The 20023-nt window shown below is 32.0% G+C and overlaps 1 protein-coding gene across 2 annotated transcripts; it reads left to right on the top strand.

Moving 5' to 3' along the window:
* Positions 1 to 190: 190 nt before the first annotated feature.
* LOC142630545 (uncharacterized) lies at positions 191 to 8814 on the top strand. Of its 2 annotated transcripts, XM_075804540.1 has the most exons (7): positions 191 to 701; positions 5335 to 5552; positions 5664 to 5904; positions 6046 to 6131; positions 6660 to 6751; positions 7257 to 7335; positions 8028 to 8191. In XM_075804540.1, exons 1-7 carry the CDS (start codon positions 627 to 629, stop codon positions 8047 to 8049), a joined length of 813 nt encoding a protein of 270 aa, XP_075660655.1. In that variant the 5' UTR covers positions 191 to 626; the 3' UTR covers positions 8050 to 8191. The 2 variants fall into 2 exon arrangements, with proteins under 2 accessions (XP_075660655.1, XP_075660654.1); XM_075804539.1 differs by lacking the exon at positions 7257 to 7335 and having other exon boundaries at positions 196 to 701; positions 8028 to 8814.
* Positions 8815 to 20023: the final 11209 nt, after the last annotated feature.

Below are 20023 nucleotides of genomic sequence, written 5' to 3' on the forward strand. Positions count from 1 at the left end.
AGTGAGTGACAGAAAACACGCAGCGAAGCAGAAGTTCACATCGTTGACACCTTCTACTTCTCTCTCTCTCTCTCTCTCTCTCTCTCTCTCTCTCTCTCTCTCTCTCTCTCTCTATTAATATCAGTTTCATAATGGGTTTAATTAATGAATGAAAGTCGTTTTTTTTATTATAAAATGATAGTGTTAAAGTCTTACAGTTCACACTGCTTTGAGTTACTTTTTGAGTAGGAATTATATATTAGAGCAAGCATTTCACTTCCCCAACTTCTTCTTTAATTAATAAACACAGAGAGAGATAGAGTCTATTTGTTTTTCAAGGCCTGGTTTTGGATGAGCACAATGTGGAGTACGTGGGTTTAGTCTTAAAAGGAAAGAGAATATCTTGTTCATGCGTGGCTTCCATGTTTAGATTTTGGTTACTACTTTTGGGTTAAGTGGTAAACAAGGAATGCTAACAAACAAGATTGAGAGAGTGAGAGAGAGAAAGAGAGCTAGCTTAAAAGGGTATTTATTTTCCATACTTCAAGGTTTTGGATTTGATTTCATTCACTCTTTTTTTTAATTATATCTTTATTATATATTGTTACCTTTTGAGAGAGTATTTTCAAATTTGAAAGAACCCATCGATGTCAATGTCTTCAAATCTGGAGTTTTTTCTTCAATGTGTGACTCCCACTGTTTCTTCTCGACTCCTTCCTCAGGTACTTTTCTCTTTTATTTTCTGAGTATTTTTCCTTTTCTTCCCTTTGAATATGATTGGCTATATAAAATGCCTTTTATAATTTTATTTATTTGTTTTATTTATCTCTCTATGTGTGTATAACTGTGCGTGTGTGTGTATATATATATATATATATATATATATATATATATTATTAGCGAGAAGTGCAATTTATTAATAGTTTTGGCTTTGTTCTCTGACCGACAATCTTTTCGTTTCGTTTCTTTTGTATCATTTTATTTTTATTTTTATTTTCGTTTCTTTTGTATCATTTTGTTTTTATTTTTATTTTTATGAAGAATCAGTAAAGTAATACTAACATGTGATATACATGAATTATTATTATTTTATCATTCCGGCACAAAAGGGAATTCAGAGAGGTGATTTTTTATTATTTATATATAAAAAAAAAAAACGAAATGCATTTATTTACGAATTTTATATTAATACTTTTTTAGTTTTTTAGTCTTTCATAATTAAAAAAAAATGTAATTTCTTATTATTATTATTATTATTATTATTATTATTATTATTATTTTCATTTAGATCTTTTATTTTTTTATTTTTTTATTTTTTGGGTTTGGGTGTGTGCGCTTTTGTTTTGTTTTTCCTCTTCAAATATCTAATCCAAGTGCCAAGTATGGTGATGAGTCTGTTGATAAGTCTTGCGACAAGAAACATATGGCAGCAGCCCCTTTCTTTGGTATTATTCCTTGGAATATTCTTCTAGGTGTTTTTCAATCTCATTCTATTTTTATAGCGTCAATAAAATTGGATAAGTCATATGGAACAATGGACCATGCTCCTTGTAGTATTACTCAATGACATTTGTTTTTCCGTAAATTATATTATTTGGTCCCTAAATTTTAACCCATGAGGGGTTTTAGTCCATGGTTTTTCTTATATAAAAATAAATGAATGAATAAATCCATAGTTTTTAGTCTCTTATTAAATGATGTAGCTACACTAAAATCTAATACGTTATTACTCCATTAAATACATTAGGGATTATATATAAACAATCCTTTTAAGTTTGCTAGGAATTAGAAGTAACCACTTAAGTTTTAGGGGCTAAAATATAAATCATGGACTAAAGTTTAAGGGCTAATAGTGTATTTTGACATTTTCTAAATATGCGGACAATTTTTAATGTGAGCTCTATCAAAGGTATGCGTCAATAGCATATAAAATCAATATCTAAAAATGGTCCACACTTGTTTAACATCTGCAATGAAAGGAGATAGCCATCACCATGTAGGTTTGGGATGCAAAAATGTCAAATCTTTATTTATTTATTGTTTATAATTAATTAGATATTTATAAAGATCTGTTAGTTTTTTCAACAAATAGGTAAGAAGCATAAACTCTTGTCAGTCTACTAACTGTCCTTACATTATAAGGTTGATAATTCAACCAAATATTTGTACAAGAGACTAATTATGGTTCCAATTTAAGAAATTAATTACAGGCTTCATTATCCATTGATCGTGTTGATCAATGTTGCCTGTTGAACTCTTATTGAAGATCTTCTTTGTGTATTTAAAGCTAAGTGATCCTCAAAATGAAAATGTGCAACTTCACATTGATTTCTATCACATTGATTTCTATCCTCAAAATGAAAATGTGCAACTTCACATTGATTTCTATCACATTGATTTTTATCTTGTAACTTTTTGAGAAGAGTCATGCATCTCAACTAGCATTTCCTGATATTTTAAAGAGAGATATATGGGGTTAAAATCTCCCCTCCCTTATAGTAACTATTGAATTATCAAAACTTTTTGCTTTTAAAGACAGAAAATTTTTAAGAGTGAGACTGTTACTGCGTAGAGAGTTTCAAGAGTTAGTTTTGCAATCATCTTAATTCATTTCCCTGGCAATTAGATTATAAGGTTATTTCCTTTATTTATCTTCAAATTACAGCCTTTTCAGCTATAACTTTGAGTGTTTGAAAGTTTGTACGTTCCAAAGGATAAAAATCTTAATGATGGAACAGATCAAGATTTCATGTACCCTATAAAAAGAAAAGGCAGGAGTAATGAGTTCTAGCTCGATTGGCACATTCTCTTCTTGTTGAAGTGTGATGGAGTATGGGTTTTCAGTTCAAGATCCATTAGGTGCTTGTGTAACTTATTGATATTCTTGGAAAAAAATAAAATGAAGAAGTTACATGTTCATCCAATTTCGAGGTCAAATTGAGGAAGATATACCTTTGGTGGCACATCAATATATATATAAAAGCAGAGACCTCATTGTATGAGGGTCTAAACTTTTGCCAAGTGGCACCTCCTATGAAGTTTCTCTACAATCATCCAACTCTCCCATTAATTGACTAAGTTTACATCACAACTCTCTCTCTTCTTCATGTCTTTTAGTATACCAAATGTTTCAGTTTTTTTTTTTTTTTTTAATAAAAAGGGATACTAATAATTAATGAGATCGAGATAGATAATATTCTAGCATTTCTGTTGCCTAAATTACACAAATTCATATCTTTTATTTACTATAATCATTATTATTTTATTTTATTCTATAGGAATCCTTATTATTTTATGGTTATGAATTTACATACAAACATCTCATAAACAAAGTCTCCCTCCCCTGTTAGTCTTTTTTTTTATATTTTAGTATGGCAAGTTTTTACATTAGTTATTTAAAAAGTTTCTGCCTTTATGATTGTGTAGATGCATTAATCACAGCTTGCCTCCAAAATGACGTTTTGGTTTTTGCCTTTTTGTTTTCACATTATGTACATTATCAATACTCTGCTATAATGATTAATATAGGATTTTCTAAATCTTTGACTCCCCAACCACTCTCTCACGCTTTGCCTTCCCCTCTCAACTTTGACCATATGCCTCCATTCTCTTTCTTTCTCTCTTAAAAAAACTTTCTTTCTCTTAAAAAAAAAAACCTTTAATAGTTAAATTTCCTAAACTACTGCTACTCTCAAATTTTGCTTCCATACTCACAATTTTTTAAAACACCAAGCCAATAGAAGAAACCTATTACTCTTGTGATCTTTTGTTGTAGCCAGTGGCTATCCATCGCACATTAAGTGGCCTTGACATATATGAGTTCAAGCTATCTTTTATTACTTTCAAATTTTCATTTATTCACTTACAATCGGTAGGGTTAAGATTGTGAGATTCTTTATTTTCCTATTTTCTTTTATAGGTTGTGTTATTGTGTATGTCGATTTCCAAAATATGCTTGAAGTCTAGAACTGAGAAATCAATAATTGTTTATTTAGTATAAAAGTCTCATTATCATTGTCCTTTCAAGATTGTTTAATCTTTGCATATAACTTTAGTAGATTGGTCTTTTCAAAATAAACAAAAGCTAAACATGTTGTAAATCACAAATTGGATTATAGGGATCAAGCAATTATCATCTAGGGTGGAGGGTTTTTTTTTATTTTTTTTATTTTTTTTATACAAAATAGAAATTTTACTTTAGCCAAATCTAAGTGTATATGTGTGTGAAGCTCTCTCTTAGAGACTTGAACCCCGACCCTTACCCCCCATACCCCCACAAACACTTATACTTGTGGAGTGACCATCACACCAAGGGTGTGTAGTGGTAGGGTGGAGAGAATTTAGTCAATGACAATTGAATTTGCAGAGGAAAAACAACACGACTATTCAATCCGCATTCTTTAGACTCCAAAGCTTATTTCTCGAGTAAGTCTCTTGATATTTCATTAAAGAAATATATATTGACTATTTTCCTACAATAAATTGAGTTTTGGGTTAATGTTTTGTTTTTTGTTTTTTGTTTTTTTTTTTTTTTTTGAGTTTTGGTTTAATGATGATTGTATAATGATCTATATGTGGTGTGTGCTTTCTTTTCTATGAATTTCAATAATGTATGAATCGAGGATTTTAGCATTTTAGTGTATTAAGGTTTTTTTCATCTTTATTTCATTATTTTGTTTAGTTTTTGTTCCTTTTTATAATGAACTCATTACTAACAAAGTTCTATGACAATTATGGTATAATATATGTACAACATTCTCGAAACTTATTTTACATAAAATATTACAATATTATCCGTGCATCGCACGGGCAACTTACTAGTGCATCATAAGAGTAAACTACCTCTAACAGGGGTTCAAGGGATACCTAGTGGTTCCAACACCTCCTGTGGTGTGTGGGCACTGGAGTTCAAACCTGACCAGCCTCCCTTCCCCTACTTACCTAGTGCAAAAAACAATAAAGATAGTAACCACTAATAGCTTTTGAATTCAATTTGAAGATTATAATTAGTATTAGAAAAGAATTGATCTGTTTATACATTTTACTTTTATTTACCATACAATCCCATTTTATGAGTTTAAGAATATTGAATGTATTCCTTGTTTGTGTCTGTGTTTAGTGTTATTATGTATTTTGTTCACAGCAATTCTTAAGCCCGGTAAAACGAAGAGGATTGCCAAAATAAAATTTAGTTATGAATGAATCCATTACAAATATATGATGGGCCATCTCCTAATACCTGTGATCAACTATCATTAGTCTGTTGAGGATCTATAGTCGACCCCAAAATTTTGAAACTAAGACTTGGTTGTTATTGTATTCACTGATTTTTATGTCTTGTCATATTTTTTCCAGAGCTGCTTTAATGATCTAAATAGCCTCTGGCAACCACCTGGCAAAGAGAGAATTGAATATTTCACATTAGGAGATCTCTGGGACTGCTATGATGAATGGAGTGCATATGGTGCTGGCACCCCAGTACTGTTGAATGGCGGTGAAAGTGTTATGCAATACTATGTTCCTTATCTATCTGCCATTCAGATATACACTAACAAATCAGCTGGCACTTCCAGGTATGGGAACAATTTCACTTCATGCTTTGTCAACCAAATCTATTTTATCAGTTGTTTGCTTGTTATGATACATGGCAATAATACTGAGCTAGCCATCTTTTCCTCCTTTAGGACTCGTAAAGAGGATGGTGATCTGGCAGAATTTGAAAGCGATTCTTGGAGTGATGATAGCGGGAGTGATAACCTATCCAGATCGCTAAGCAACAACTCTAGCAGGACTTGGGATGCTATTTCGGAGGATTCAAGCTTTGACCAGGAGGGTTCATGGCCAATGAGCAATAGGCTTGGCTGCCTTTACTTACAGTATTTTGAGATGGCTTCTCCTTACTGGAGGGTGCCACTCATGGACAAGGTACTTCTCTCTTGGTGTTTACTTTATGTATTCGGCACTGTTAATCTGTGTCTTTGCTTCTGACTAAGAATGACACCTGTGTTAGTATATCTTCATTTATAGTGCTGAGAAAATGCATTTATGATTTAGTATTTCTTTCAGATAACTGAATTGGCTCAGAATTATACAGCACTAATGACACTCAAGAGTGTGGATCTTTCCCCAGCAAGTTGGATGGCTGTTGCTTGGTAAGCTTGATTAGTTGTCCTTTTAACATGTCTATCAGGTTTAGTCAATTTTGTGGCTGGTGTAAATGAATTACACAATTTACTTCAATTTCCTTGACCGGGATAGCAATAGAAGCTCCGTCTTGTTCATGCATCCAATTAGTTTTATTGCTATAGTTGGTGTGCTCAGCATAAAAACAATTTTGTTTTCCATAATTGGTCTTTCTCAAGTCAATTAGAATTAGGGTTTAGCCTAGGAGTCTAACTCCAACAGAGACAGTTTATAGCTTGCTTGATTAATAAATTTGCCGTCGAAATTTTCTCAATGTTATGATGTTGATTTCAGCCAACCCCAGGTCTTGTTTCCTTGCTTGGTGCCAATTCCAAGCAAGTTTAGATGCTGATTCCTATGCTCTCTTTTTCATTTTTTTTCCCCATATGCTTCACTTCCATTGTTGCATCCATTTTGATTTTGTCCTGCATCAACTTTACTTTCTTTTCTTACTTGAATAGAATAACTTTTTTGTATAATATTTTATTATTGATCAGGTATCCTATTTATCACATTCCAAATCAGGAAAATATAAAGGACTTGTTGGCATGTTTCCTCACGTACCATACATTGTCCTCAAGTTTCCAAGGTATGTGACTGTTTACCACTGTTTTTCAATTTAGGAATAATTTGTAGCTTTTTACTGAGAAATGGATACACATGAAAATCATTTAGATAATCCTTTTTTTTGGGGGGGGGGGGGGGGGGGGGGGGTTCTTGTTTGATGAAAATGTTGCAAAACCACCTGTGCAGCTGGCCAAAATTCTAATATGGCATTTTTTAGGTAGTTTATTGGAAATCAATCTCTAGCTTCCTGTACTCTACATCCTTGTATAACCTGTATTTTACAACTTCACATTATTTTCAATGTTAACTGTGATGGATGCAACTAATATTACCAATATTAGATGAGTACCGTACAGCTATCATTGGACAGTTTTATATCTGTCTCACTTTTCTAAGTATGCTGAAGTTGACACATTTGAGTGATGAGTGGTTGACTTGAAATGCCATTTGCCATTCAGCTGCAAATTGTATTGAGTATTATCATTTTATTTTACTGTGCTTATAGGGCATCATTTTGGTTAATTCAGGACCTTCTGTGAGAATATGTATTTTACATTTTCTGAAAGGAGAAAAGAATTGGGAAGAGGGGTGGTTCTCTCAACTGAAGTAACAAATTCAAATGCAATACATTCTATTTCTAGGATGAAGGCAATTGATGTTTAGTTTCTAAAATTTCTGTCCAATTTAACAGAACTTTTGATTCTACTCTTAAATTTTCCTCTCTTTTTTTTCTTGCCAACTAAGGACATCATTTTATAATGAAACATTGGTTGGGTTGACCATGTAGCTTATTTGATCGTGTATCATTTTCATATTAAATGTTCTGGTATTTTCTTCTTGTATATGATGCTAAATCATTTTCTTCTTGGACTTAGTTGTAGCATATTGTATTTTCCAACTTTTTTCAGTTTTGTAGATGAGCTCAACTTGAAAAGGACTGTGAGTTTGCAAGATTTTCACTTGTATTGAACCAAGTTTGTTCTTACTGTTTTGGTTTAACAAATTATTTTGAGGGGCCCAACTGAGATCTTGATGGCTGTTGTTTTGTACATGCTATCTCTCTCTATCTCTCTCTTTAAAGAGCTAGTCCCAACTCTGAAGAGGAGGGAATGAGGGAGATTCAAACTAGTGACCTCCACCTCATGAGGCCCTGGGGCTATAAATACTCTTTTTAATCATGGGTTGACATATATGAGCCCATAGTAGTAATGAACTCATAGATAAGTCCTGAAGTGTTGGTTTTGCAAGATTTCACTGTTCAGAAGAGTTTCTTCTTTGTTTCTGGCATTCTCTTGCAGACAATGCGGTGGAGAATACTGACACCAACATTGGAAATGGTACGTGCCATCCTGAATCCTTGAGGATTGTAGAAGAGGAATGCAAGGAAGAAAGCAAAGATGGAATTTCCCTTCCTCCCTTTGGGCTTGCTTCTTACAAGTTGCATGGAGATGTTTGGGTAAAGCCACATACATCTGATTATGAAAGGATGATCCATCTTTATAGTGCTTCAGAATCCTGGTTGAAGCAGCTTGGCGTCCACCACCATGACTTCAACTTCTTTACTTTCCACTCGACCATGTAAATTGGTTTTGTTTGGTTTCGGCGGGCCGAATCTTTCTAGGTCTCTTTTGTTTTTGCTTGGTTTATATGAAGTGCTCCAGCAACCGCCCTTCAAAATGTTCCCCCTGCTGCAGTACTGAAAATATTTGCAAACTGCAGTAGTACCTTTTAAAGCAAGGAAATGCCCTAGGAAGTTCTGTCAGAGAGGGGGCTGTTGGACTGTGTTGTTTTTTAGATATGTTTATGAGGGACTTAAAGAGCAGAGCAGAGTTGAGTTTTGAGGCAAGGTGCCTTTTTTTCTTTTTCTTTTTTAATCTGCTCTTTATGTCATTCTATTTCTCTCTTTAGTGGAGGCGGAGCTATGCAGAAAAAATGTGTATAACGTAGATCAACTCATTAAACTTTCGTTCAGCTCATTTTTTTTCTTTTTGCATGATGTTAAATGTATATATCAACTGATTTGGCCGAAGGAAGGATATAATTATGTTCATCTCTTTGGCGGTAAATTGAGGCATCTGTTGATCTCTTGTTGGTTGTTTCTTGATTGTTACTGTTTTTATTATTTTTCGGGGGTGGGAGATCATCTTGAATTTTATGAAAATGAAGAAATGCTATTCACCTATGAGGCTATGATCTATAGATTAGAGACTATGAGCAATGCTCCCTTGTTTCATGTGAATGATTGTTTTACCGTGAATTAATTTATGCGATCCTAATTATTTAAAAATATATATTATGCATACAGTTTATATGAGAGAGAGAGAGATAGTTTACTTCTAGCTCTAGGATACTGAATAATTACTCACGAAAAAACACTAGTAGCTCACCTAGAAACAAAAAATAGCCACAAGATATATATATGTGTGTGTGTGTGTGTGTGTGTGTGTGTGTGCAAATCAAAGTTTCGACAATATTGGGAGACAATGAGCTACGAAAAGGATTCAAAACACGACTCCATGTGCTAAATGCAGATTCTGATGCAACAATAGAGATAGGAATTGCCAAAACATCACGGGAAATTTGAGAAAGGACCCTATATCTTGAAGAGTTTACCCTCCACCAATCAAGAATATCAAAGTCGTCTGTCTTCGGATCTTCACTAGCCTCTAACAAGTATTGGTCCAATTCAAATTTGCATTTTACACTATCCTCATTTACTAAGTGTTGTTTGTATATGTTATTATACCTATTAATCCTCTCTTCTGCACTACCAAACCCACTTAGCATGGAGGACATGGCAATAACATTACTACCACCAGACTCATTAGTCCCACTAGCACTAGCACTAGCACCACATGGGGTCCCCCATTGCTCCACTATAGTACTTGTACAATCTATTCAAAGCTTCCCTAACTCTCAATTCTAACTCATCAGCCTTCTCTTTGTCATACCATTGCTTAAACCAAAACTTCACATGTTTCAATTTATATCTAAGATCAACCACAACAGCCATAGATAACATCAGATTTATCCTATCAACACAATACTTATCATACTTCAATTTCATTCTTTGTGCCATACCCTTTAACAAAGGATCACCCCTACCATTACACAATTAATTTAATTGGTCTTAAAGACTAGCAAGCTCATGGAAATACACATAGTAGTCACAAATGAAGAACCAAAAAATCTTAAAGTTGCCTTATAGAACAAACCAAGAAACTTTGTAAAAAATCTTACATTTTCCCAATCTAAAAACTGAGGGGGGCCACTAGATGGATCCTCAAAATAACGAAGGAATGACCATCATCATCCTCCATCCTTTCAAATGTAGCCACAAACTTTTGTGCACTTTCTAACATTAAGTAAGTTGAATTCCACCTAGTAGACACATCAAGGCACAACAAACTCTTGCTTTGAATTTTTTCTTTTTCAACACATGCCTTGAACTTCTCAAATCTATTAGGAGAGGATTTCACATACCTCACTACATTACAAACCTTAACAATTGACTTATTAAGGTCCTTTAGGCAATCTTGCACAATTAAATTCAAAATACAGGCACAAAAACGCATATGAAGAAACTCACAACCCAAGAGGCTATATACCCTATCCTTTGTTTTCGTCCTAAGATAGTCTATGATCACATCATTTGAGCTTGCATTATTAACAGAAATTGTAAAAATATAACCTATCGCCCATTGAAACAAACAAAACTCAACCACCCTACCAATGGTCTCACCTTTATGATCAGGTACTAGGCAGAAATTCAAAATCTTTATATGATAAACCCAATTAACATCAATATAATGTGCAGTATAAACACTGCATTTTGTACCCATTACAACTTGAGCCCCTATTCCCCAATGATGTTGAAATTCTAAGACCCAAGGTTGGTTTAGGGCCCAATCAAATGTTAAATTGACTTGAGAAATGTTAAAATTGAAAATATAACTTTTAATGAGCAAATAAATCTATTTTTGGAAAAGTAAAGCCAAAGGAACCCTCGGCATGCACAAGCAGGAATCAGCCTGCACGCACAAGTATAATTTAATATCAAAAACTATCTCTAATCAAAGTATTACGAATCGAGACTTAAAAACTCGAGTTTTATCTTGGAACTCGAGTTTAGACACTCGAGATGCTAGTTTACAGTATTGTTTTGAAACGTAACAACTAACTAAATTTTTTGATATTTAATATTATTTGGAAAAAAAATTCCGAGAAATATTGAGAAAGAGGAGTGGGTTTATTTATGGGTTTGCAACTTTGTTTTTCTTTTCTTTTATATTTTGTTAATTTTTTTAATATAGTTGAGGGTTTTTTCAGATTATTTTAATGTTGTCTAATGTTAAAATAGAACAACTGATGTAGAGTGTATTGTAAAATAATGTGCTAAAATTAATAAAGTAATTTTGTATGTTAAAATGGCATTTAGTGCACGCCTGATGCTGGTGCTCTTACTTTTTTTTTTTATTATTTTTTTTCAAGATGCTGCTATTAAGCAGCTGGCAGAATAACAAAAGTATCTTTGTTTATAATACCTTGGAAATGAAATATGTTCTTTGATAAAACTGACCAATGGCTCAAAAATAACAACTGTGATATGCTTCTACTTAGACGTGGCAAAACAGGCAGGTCGGGTCAACTTTGGGTCGAGTCAATCAGGTCGCGGGTCAAAATGGGTCGTTTTTAAACGAGTCAAAAGGGTTACGGGTCAATCGGGTTGTAGGTCGGGTCGGGTTGACCTGTATTTTTCAAACGAGCTTTTTTTTTTCAATTATAAAAACAAATCAATATAACTTGTTTACAAAGAATGAATAAAATCAATGACAACCTGTTTAGAAAGAATGAATAAAATCAATTAAACAAATCAAAAACAATTCTGACAGTTTTGAGCATGACAAAAATTCTTTATAGTCATAAATTCATGATAGAAAAAGTCTTCAATGTTAATAACTCACTGTCACCACTGCTCCTTCTTGGTACGGTGGTTACTCTACAAGTATAAATACTTGTGGGGTGTGGGGGGTAAGGGCTGGAGTTCAAGTCTCCAAGAGGGAATTTCACACACATATACACTTAGATTAGGCTAGAGTAGAAATTCTATCTTGTATCAAAAAAAAAAAATTTTTAAATAACTCGCTGTCAAAATGCATGTAATTACAAGTTTACATCTTCAAAAAGAGATAGATCTTAAGGGGTACTAAAAAGTATATATTTTAAGTTTACATCACTAATAATATCGTTCCTACACAAAAAAAAAAAAAAAAAAAAAAAACTACATTTCATGGACCATGTCAAGTTATCAGCCTCCTTAAGTGCACATGTTCCTGTTGCATTTAAAATAATAGTAAAGTTAGATTACTTAAAAAGATAAACTAAACAAATTTTTTTTAAGAATAAACATAGTATATTAAGTAAATATTTTATAAGAATTATACCTCAATCTTAATCTACTCAACGTTGGTAGCAGATTTAACACTACAAATATTCATACTTGCAAATTGTGACTCAAGTTGGCCAATTTCGTCAGCATCTTTATCTACACTATAATATTTTAATATAACTTAAGGTGCGACGAAAGCAAATCAATAAAAAATTAAAATTGTATAATAGAGGCCGAGAAAAGAGTAGAGGCGCAAGAGTCTTCTTTGAAAGACTGAAATTGTGAAAGGCTGAAAGCTCTTACTCTTAGTGGTTTGTGCCTTTCAGCCTTTGTGGACTACAGCTACTACAAGTTCTTCTTCTTCTTTGTTTTTTTTTATTTATTTATTTATTTTTTTTAGAATCAACTACAAGCTCTTAAGTCTAGCCACTTACTGTGTTAGTAAATAGTGAGTAGGTTAGTGTACTAGACTGCTAGACTACATTTGATTGAAATTGTGAGTCAAGTGTGTGAGCTCAAAGCTATAAAGTGTCCTATCAAATTGAATGAGAAATTTTTTTTTTTTAATAAATTGGTTGTCTTGTCTTGTCTCATGTCTATAAAGTGTGAAGATCTATTTATAATCTATTGGTTCCAGTGCTTTGTGCTTTATGCACCTAGTATTAGGACGTAGTTTTAATATTTTTTTAGTGAATTTTTTTAACGAGTCGAGTCACAGGTTATTAGGGTTGGGTCGGTTTAACCCGCAAAAAAATTCGGGTCGGGTCACAAGTCAACCCGTTTTTGCTTCGAGTCTAAAAATTCGGGTTCAGGTCAAGTCAAAAAATTCTGACCTGTTTTGCCATGTCTACTTCTACTAGCATAAATGTTGGAAACAATTTTCATCATAGGTGTGAAAAAACTTCCACAATCTAACAAACTTGGTAGGAGTTTGTTGGTTTTACCCTGATCATCTTAGTGGAAATGCTTTGTTTTGTTTTTCTTTTTTTTGTTTAACTAGATGTGATTTTTTTTTTCCTACACATGATTTTTATTTTTTAAAAATTTTGGGTGATTGTTTTTTTTTGGTTGTTTGTCACTTTTTTGTTTTAATTGGACAACATTTTTTAACAAGGGTATATAAGTAAATTTATACAAACTAATTTTTTTTCCATCTCTTAACTTTTTCATTCCCAACCAAACAAAAATGAGGAAAATTAAAATCTTTTCTATCCTCCCACCATTTTCTTTTCCACACCTCAAACCAAACCGACCCTAAGGAAAACTTTGATAGGATTTCAATTTGAAGGGCCTTTTATCTCAATGGATAATCAATGGATGTTTGACCATGAAGCTTAATAAAGTATTGATTTTGCCTCTTGATTTAATTATAGAAAATGAAGTATTGATTTTTTTTTTTTAGGGAAAAGCATTGATTGTTTTTACACCTGATTTTACTTAATTATATACTTTGGACTAGCATAAGAAATAAGAAATATACAAGTGCTGGTTGGGTATTCCTAGCCGCTTAATAATGTATAACTGTGTTAGTGTGTTAGGATTTTAGTTGGCTAATAGGCTTGATGCTGTATTTAGATTATAAGGGCTGCAATTCCTGGTTCAAAAGAAATCAAATCTGTTGTCTGAAGCAGCTCAAGTAGTGTAATCTGTGTATCCTCAACAGGTCCTCGATCAAGAGATGCATTTCGACAGTTGCTTAACTGATTGAGAGTCTCAATTTGAAAGTTCCTTGATAGAAAGCTCGATCAATTGAGAGTCCAGTTCAACGACTTTTTCACTCGATCATAGTGGATTTTTCAAAGTTGTCTTGTAGTTTTTCTCTCTACATAGAAGGATTTTTCATGTAAAATTTAGTGTTCTTGTATAGTTGTGTTTGCTAAAAGTTGCTTTCATATATATATATATATATATATATATATATATATATATATATATATATATATACACATACATACTGTTATTGCTTGGTAGTCATTTATTTTAATTCTCACAATGGCATTGACGAGATTTAGGTTTAAGTTTTTCCCCCCAGCAAAAACACCATTGTTTGTTAATACATTACAATAAAATCATCTATCAGTCTTTCTCAACTCGCAACTCTCTCTCTCTCCAATTTTTTTTTATTTTAAATTTTAATAATATTTGTTAGGTTTTTGGGCTGAGGATTGACATGTTTAGGTTTGGTTTGAGTTGGGTTAATGATCTTGGAGGGGAGGGGGGCCAAAATTTTTGGAAGAGCCCCAAATATATATATATATATATATATATATATATATATATATATATATATATATATATATATGTATGTATATATATATATATATATATATATATATATATTTTTTTTTTTTTTTCTTTTTGGGTTGAGAATATACCTAGTTACCTTTTAAAAAAAAAAATCTTAAGGTTAGGGCTGCCTAGCCCCCTACTTGATTTTGTCTGCGTGGTTAACGAAATGGCATAGTTGGTAGACTTGAAACTCATGTGGTTAATAAAATATAATAAAAAATTTTAATTTAAATTTAAAAATGTCACGTTAGCATTTAAATTTTAAAAAATTAATGTCTCAATTTTAAAGAATTAGTAAAAACTTACTTTGCAATTTTTTTTTCATTTTCTTAGCAACCAAACACATAATACAACCAAAATAAATCAATCAACCAACCTTTAATTTCATTAGATCTTCAACCACAAATCAACAATGACCATCTGTTACTAAGGTTTTTGAAAGAAAGAAAGATCTAAAAATATAAATGGGTGAGAGACTGAGCAGGACTACGTAGCGGTTCATGGACTAAAAGGGTTTAGCTCCATTACCGCCAACGATGGCTGCAAAGTCCTATTTGTCCCCTAAAACACAAAAAATGTTTTCTGCTGAACATTAATTTGATTGATACTTAGGTCAAGGTGAACCAATAAAATCCAACCCAATGTTTAGTTTTCACTGGTTCAACTAAAAAGCTTATCCTCCCTGCATAGACATGATAATTTTATAAGGTAATTGTGAAATTTTTAATTTGATTTTTAGAAATAGATAATTAAGTTGATAATTTGAATTATCTAATCTTTTTTTTTTTATCAAGCTCATAAAAATAGAGTTCATTTTGATATATATATAAAAAATAAATAAATAAATAAAAACCTTGACATCATTTTCCAGAAAGGTAGAAAATTTGTTGGGAGAGGGGGAGGATGGAAAATCACAAGAATATGAAAATTAGGAACAAAGCGTTGTTCAGGTTTTGACTTTTTAGGTTTTGTTTGGTTGAAAGGATGGAAAGTAGTGGATAGAAAAGATTTTAGTTTTCCCTCACATGTGTTTGGTTGGATAGATGAAAAAGTGGAGGGATAAAAAACTTCTTTATTTGGTTGAGGAAAAAAGTGAGAAAATGGAAGAAGTAGTTTATAAAAATTAAGAGAGTGTGTTATATATAGTATAACTTGCCCCTCCCTCCCTTAAAAGTTACCATAGCTTTTGAGTGGAGTGTGTAGTGTGCCTTTGTGTTAGGACTCATTTCCCTCTCCCTTGCGTATGTGTTTGTTTCTCTAAAAAAAAAAAAAGGGTAATTATTCTATATTACTTAAAAAAGTGTGCTGTGTGTAGTATAAATTGCCTATCTCCCTTAAAAGTTACCATAACTTTTGAGTGGAGTTTATTGTGTGCTTTTATGTTATAACCTCTTTTCCTTTCATCCCTAAAAAAAAACATATTTTCCTCTCTCTTGTGTGTGTTTGTTTCTCAAAAAAAAAAAAAACTCTTATACCCATGATATATAAAACAGCATAATTTTTTTAAATGTTATTCTAATTTTTTTATATTATATTAATCACTAATTTTTTTAATAATTCAAATTATTTTAAAAAAAATACCCACACACAATAAGCCGTTTGTGGCAATTTTTTGGAGGTTTTGGTACTAAACATTTAAGACGAAAAAAAAAAAAAAAAAGATGGTTTTTGCCTTCATGGTACTGACCATTTTCAAGACAAAAAGAAAAAAGAAAAGAATTTTTTTTTTTTTAAAGGAAAGATGCTTTGGTTAATGCCTTAATGGTTAACGTGATTTACGTTAGAATGAAATAATTGGGCAAAATTGACTTTTTACCACTGAGAGAATACGCACCCGTTTACGCTCTTTTATTGATTTAGGGTGATTTATTTTTGGTTGGCTCAAGTGGAAAAGTAGCCCGAGACCACCAATTTTCCCCTCCCTTTTTTCTTGTTACCAAACAATAAAATCTTTTATCTTCTCTCCACTTTTCCTCTTCCTTTTTTTTATCCATTCACTTTTCACCCTCAATGAAACACACCATTAGTTCAGGGCCAAAGTGTCGAATAAGGGCTTGTTTGGTTGGATGATGGAAAAGTAGGAGGATAGAAAATTGTGGAGATGGAAAAGTGAGTAGATAGAAAAAAATTTAATTTTTTCTCATGTGTGTTTGGGGAGTGAGAAAATGTAAGAATGAAAAACTTTTTTGTTTGGTTGAGAAAAAAAAATTAGAAGATAGAAAATGGTGTTTGTATAAATTAATTCTCATGCCCCTCTAACTATAAACACACACTCAGGGTCTGTTTGGCTAGAACTTATTGCTGAAAACTGAAAACACTGTAACAAAATAATTTTTAAATATGTGAATAGTACCGTGAGACCCATTTTTAATATATTTTTTTTCTAATGAACAGTGCACAAACATTACATAAACAGTGCACTGTCTGCATGAACAGTGCACTATCCCCTAAAAGTTGTTGCGCGTGAATCAAAAAAAAAAAAAAAAAAGTAAACGCAAACGTGAAATGCAGCTTTGACGTGGATCCAAACAGGCAACAAACGGACTCTAAGTCACCCAATATTCTCTATCATATTTTCTCTCCCTCATTTTCCATCCCTCTTGTTTTCAATCCAACCAACTGAACTTAAAGTCATTCAATATGCCTAGTTTCCCCAAGAGTGGCACTCTATCCCAATAGACCATCCCCAATCGACATCATTTTCTAATCTAATTCTATATGATTTTTGTAAAATTTATTAATAAGTAAAATGAATAATTACATAGGAGGAGTGTTTGTTGTTGTTAGAGCACTCACAGTATTACTTGTATGATAGAAAAATATCATATTTTAATCAACTAAGTCCAAAATTCACCTATATCATGCTATGTAAAATTGTGTAAGAATATATAGTTACTACAGTATCCGTATAAATTTACACTAGTACTATTCATTTTACATTTAATTTTTTATTAATTCTTTATGTATTTCGAGAATGGAGTAAGATAATAGATGATGATTGTTGTATATAAAGAAAGAAAAAAAATTAAAAATATTAAGAAAAATTGATATTTTAATAAAATGTAGCGAAAAATAGATAATATAATATGTGGTGTTTTGAAAAGTGAGTGTTTAAAATTAATGTTATTAAATCCATTCAATTCTGGCTAGAATGGCAAGAATATCCTGTATCGGAACACTAATACCATCTGTTCCACCTCGAGTTCAATTCCAATCAATTTTGGGTCATTCATTAAAATAGAAAAAGTAAGTTCTTAAATTAAAATATACGTACATTTTTGCCTGAGTTGACGTGAATGGTCTATTTAGAACTTGTCAAAATTAGTTCTTTAAGGGGTAAAGACTCCTATGATGGAGTAGATTTTGAATTTGAATTAGTTTCATATTAAATCATTTATTTTCGTCCATTGCTTCAAAAAAGGGGGGGAAAGAAACAAAAATAAAACAAGGAAAGTATAGATGGATGATGTTTCTTTCTTACTCTTAAAAGGCAATGGTCCATTTTTGTTGCTTCCTTCATTTCTTTTCAAGGAGCGTTCACTCTTTGTTTTTTTCTTAATAATTGTCCTTCCCGCACTTTTGTCTTAGAAAATGATTGTTTAGCATTAAAATTAGATAGTATTTCTTTCACAACTTATTGTCATTTTGGTTTTTTTTTTTTTTTTAGTTATATATAGGATTCAAGTTACATATGGTGTAACTCTAAGCAATGTTACACTTTCTAATAACTTGTTATTAAATTCATATTTTAAAAATCTCATCGCTAATCATATGTTTTATATGTTCTTAACACGCATGCTAATTTTCATGTTAATCGAATGTTATTTACCATTTGATCCATCAACTCATCTTTTATCCATCATTTTATTTTACAAAAACTTGAATTTAAAAAATTAATTATTGATGTAATTATTGAGTTTTGATTTTCTTGCAATTTTGCAAGTATGGAAAATATACAAAGATAATGTAATCAAATAGTGAATTTGTCAAAATTTACATCCAATTAAAAAATATTGAATAGTGTAACATTGCTTAAAATTGCATCAAGTGTAACTTGAATCTAAGGGAAATTTGTAGTTTTTTTATAGCATTTTTTTTCAAGACTTTATAGTCTTTTTTCAATCATTCATGGGCAGTCAGTGTAAATAGTTTGAATTTTAGGTTAAGTGAGTGTCTTATTCCAAACCAAAGGACAAGTAATTCTCAATTGGATGCCAATTTTCTTATTCCAAACCATGAGTGTCTTATTCCAAATCATCGAATCATATTTTCTATATATTCTTAACATGCATGCTAATTTTTATGTCAATCAGATGTGATTTACCATTTGATCCATTGACTCATCTTTTATCCATAATTTTAAATTACAAAAACTTGAATTTAAACAATTGATTCATGACATAGTTATTGAGTTTTGATCATCTTGTAATTTTGCAAGTATGAAAAATATATGAAGATAATATAATCCAATAATGGATTTGCCAAAATTTACATCCAATTAAAAACTATTAAATAATGTAACATTATTTAAAGTTACATCAAATGTAACTTGAACCCAAGGGAAATTTGTGGTTTTTTATAGCATTTTTTTTCCCGAGACTTTGTAGTCTTTTTTCAATCATTCATGGGAAGCCAATGTAAATAGTTTGAATTTGAGGTGAAGTGAGTGTCTTATTTTAAACCAAAGGAGAGGTGACCACCGCACATCCATGGTGCAATAGTCATGTGCGATGGTCACTTTACAAGTATAAATGCTTGTGGAATGTGGAATGTGGAATGTGGAATGTGGGAGTGGGAGTGGGAGTGGGAGGGGAGGAGGGGGAAAGGGCCAGGGTTTAAGTCTCCAAAAGAGAATTTCACACACATATACACTTAAATTATACTATAGGAGGATTTCTATCTTGTATAAAAAGAAAAGGAGAGGTGATTGTAATAATGAAAAACCTCAAGGGAGGTAAATGCCATTTTCTCTATCTTAAAGTTTTGAGTTTTACCTTAGTTTCAAATTAAATCATATACGAAGAGAATGTTAACAAGGCCCAAAGAATGGTTTAAAAAACATTTTTACAAAAGGTGGGCCAAGATAATTGTCACATCTTCACATATAGAGGTATATTGTCGGTACTTCTCATGAACTTGAAGTCAAATTAAAAGTTGGGGGGTGGGTAAGTCCAATGACCCCAATAGAAAATAGGCACACAACCTTTCTTCCATTTCTTTGATTGCAAATAAACATCATTTGATTTTCCATGGTTTTTGATCATTGGGTCATTTTCCCCAAATAGAAAGAAGGGAGGCTCCAATCGAATCCCCATTTCATCTGTCAAATTGAAGTGATTGGTTAGGGTCAACCGTGAGCCCATAACTACTTAGGGGCAATTATATTGCATTCAATGCAAGGTGGTTGTCAGTAGGTTCTATATTAAATGTGAAGGTGATAAACATCTTTCAAAACGACTTTATTTACTAATAATATTTTACTTAACTTTTTATTAAAAAAAATGTGAAGGTGATAGTTAACATCTCAAGGAAGCTAGCTGAGGTCTTGGGAAGCATCATGAGCAATTTCTATTTTACATCCTTACATGCTTAAAACTTGGTTCCAACCGGGTTGCT

The sequence above is a fragment of the Castanea sativa genome, chromosome 4 (genome assembly GCF_040712315.1).
Source record: "Castanea sativa cultivar Marrone di Chiusa Pesio chromosome 4, ASM4071231v1".
Lineage (NCBI taxonomy): Eukaryota > Viridiplantae > Streptophyta > Magnoliopsida > Fagales > Fagaceae > Castanea > Castanea sativa.

Excerpts from the sequence above, each read along its gene's own strand:
- LOC142630545 (XM_075804539.1), top strand. The coding sequence starts at position 627 with ATGTCAATGTCTTCAAATCTGGAGTTTTTTCTTCAATGTGTGACTCCC. Across the intron at positions 5,905-6,045 it reads GGGTGCCACTCATGGACAAG|ATAACTGAATTGGCTCAGAA; the intron begins GTACTTCTCTCT and ends TATTTCTTTCAG. Across the intron at positions 6,752-8,027 it reads ATTGTCCTCAAGTTTCCAAG|ACAATGCGGTGGAGAATACT; the intron begins GTATGTGACTGT and ends ATTCTCTTGCAG.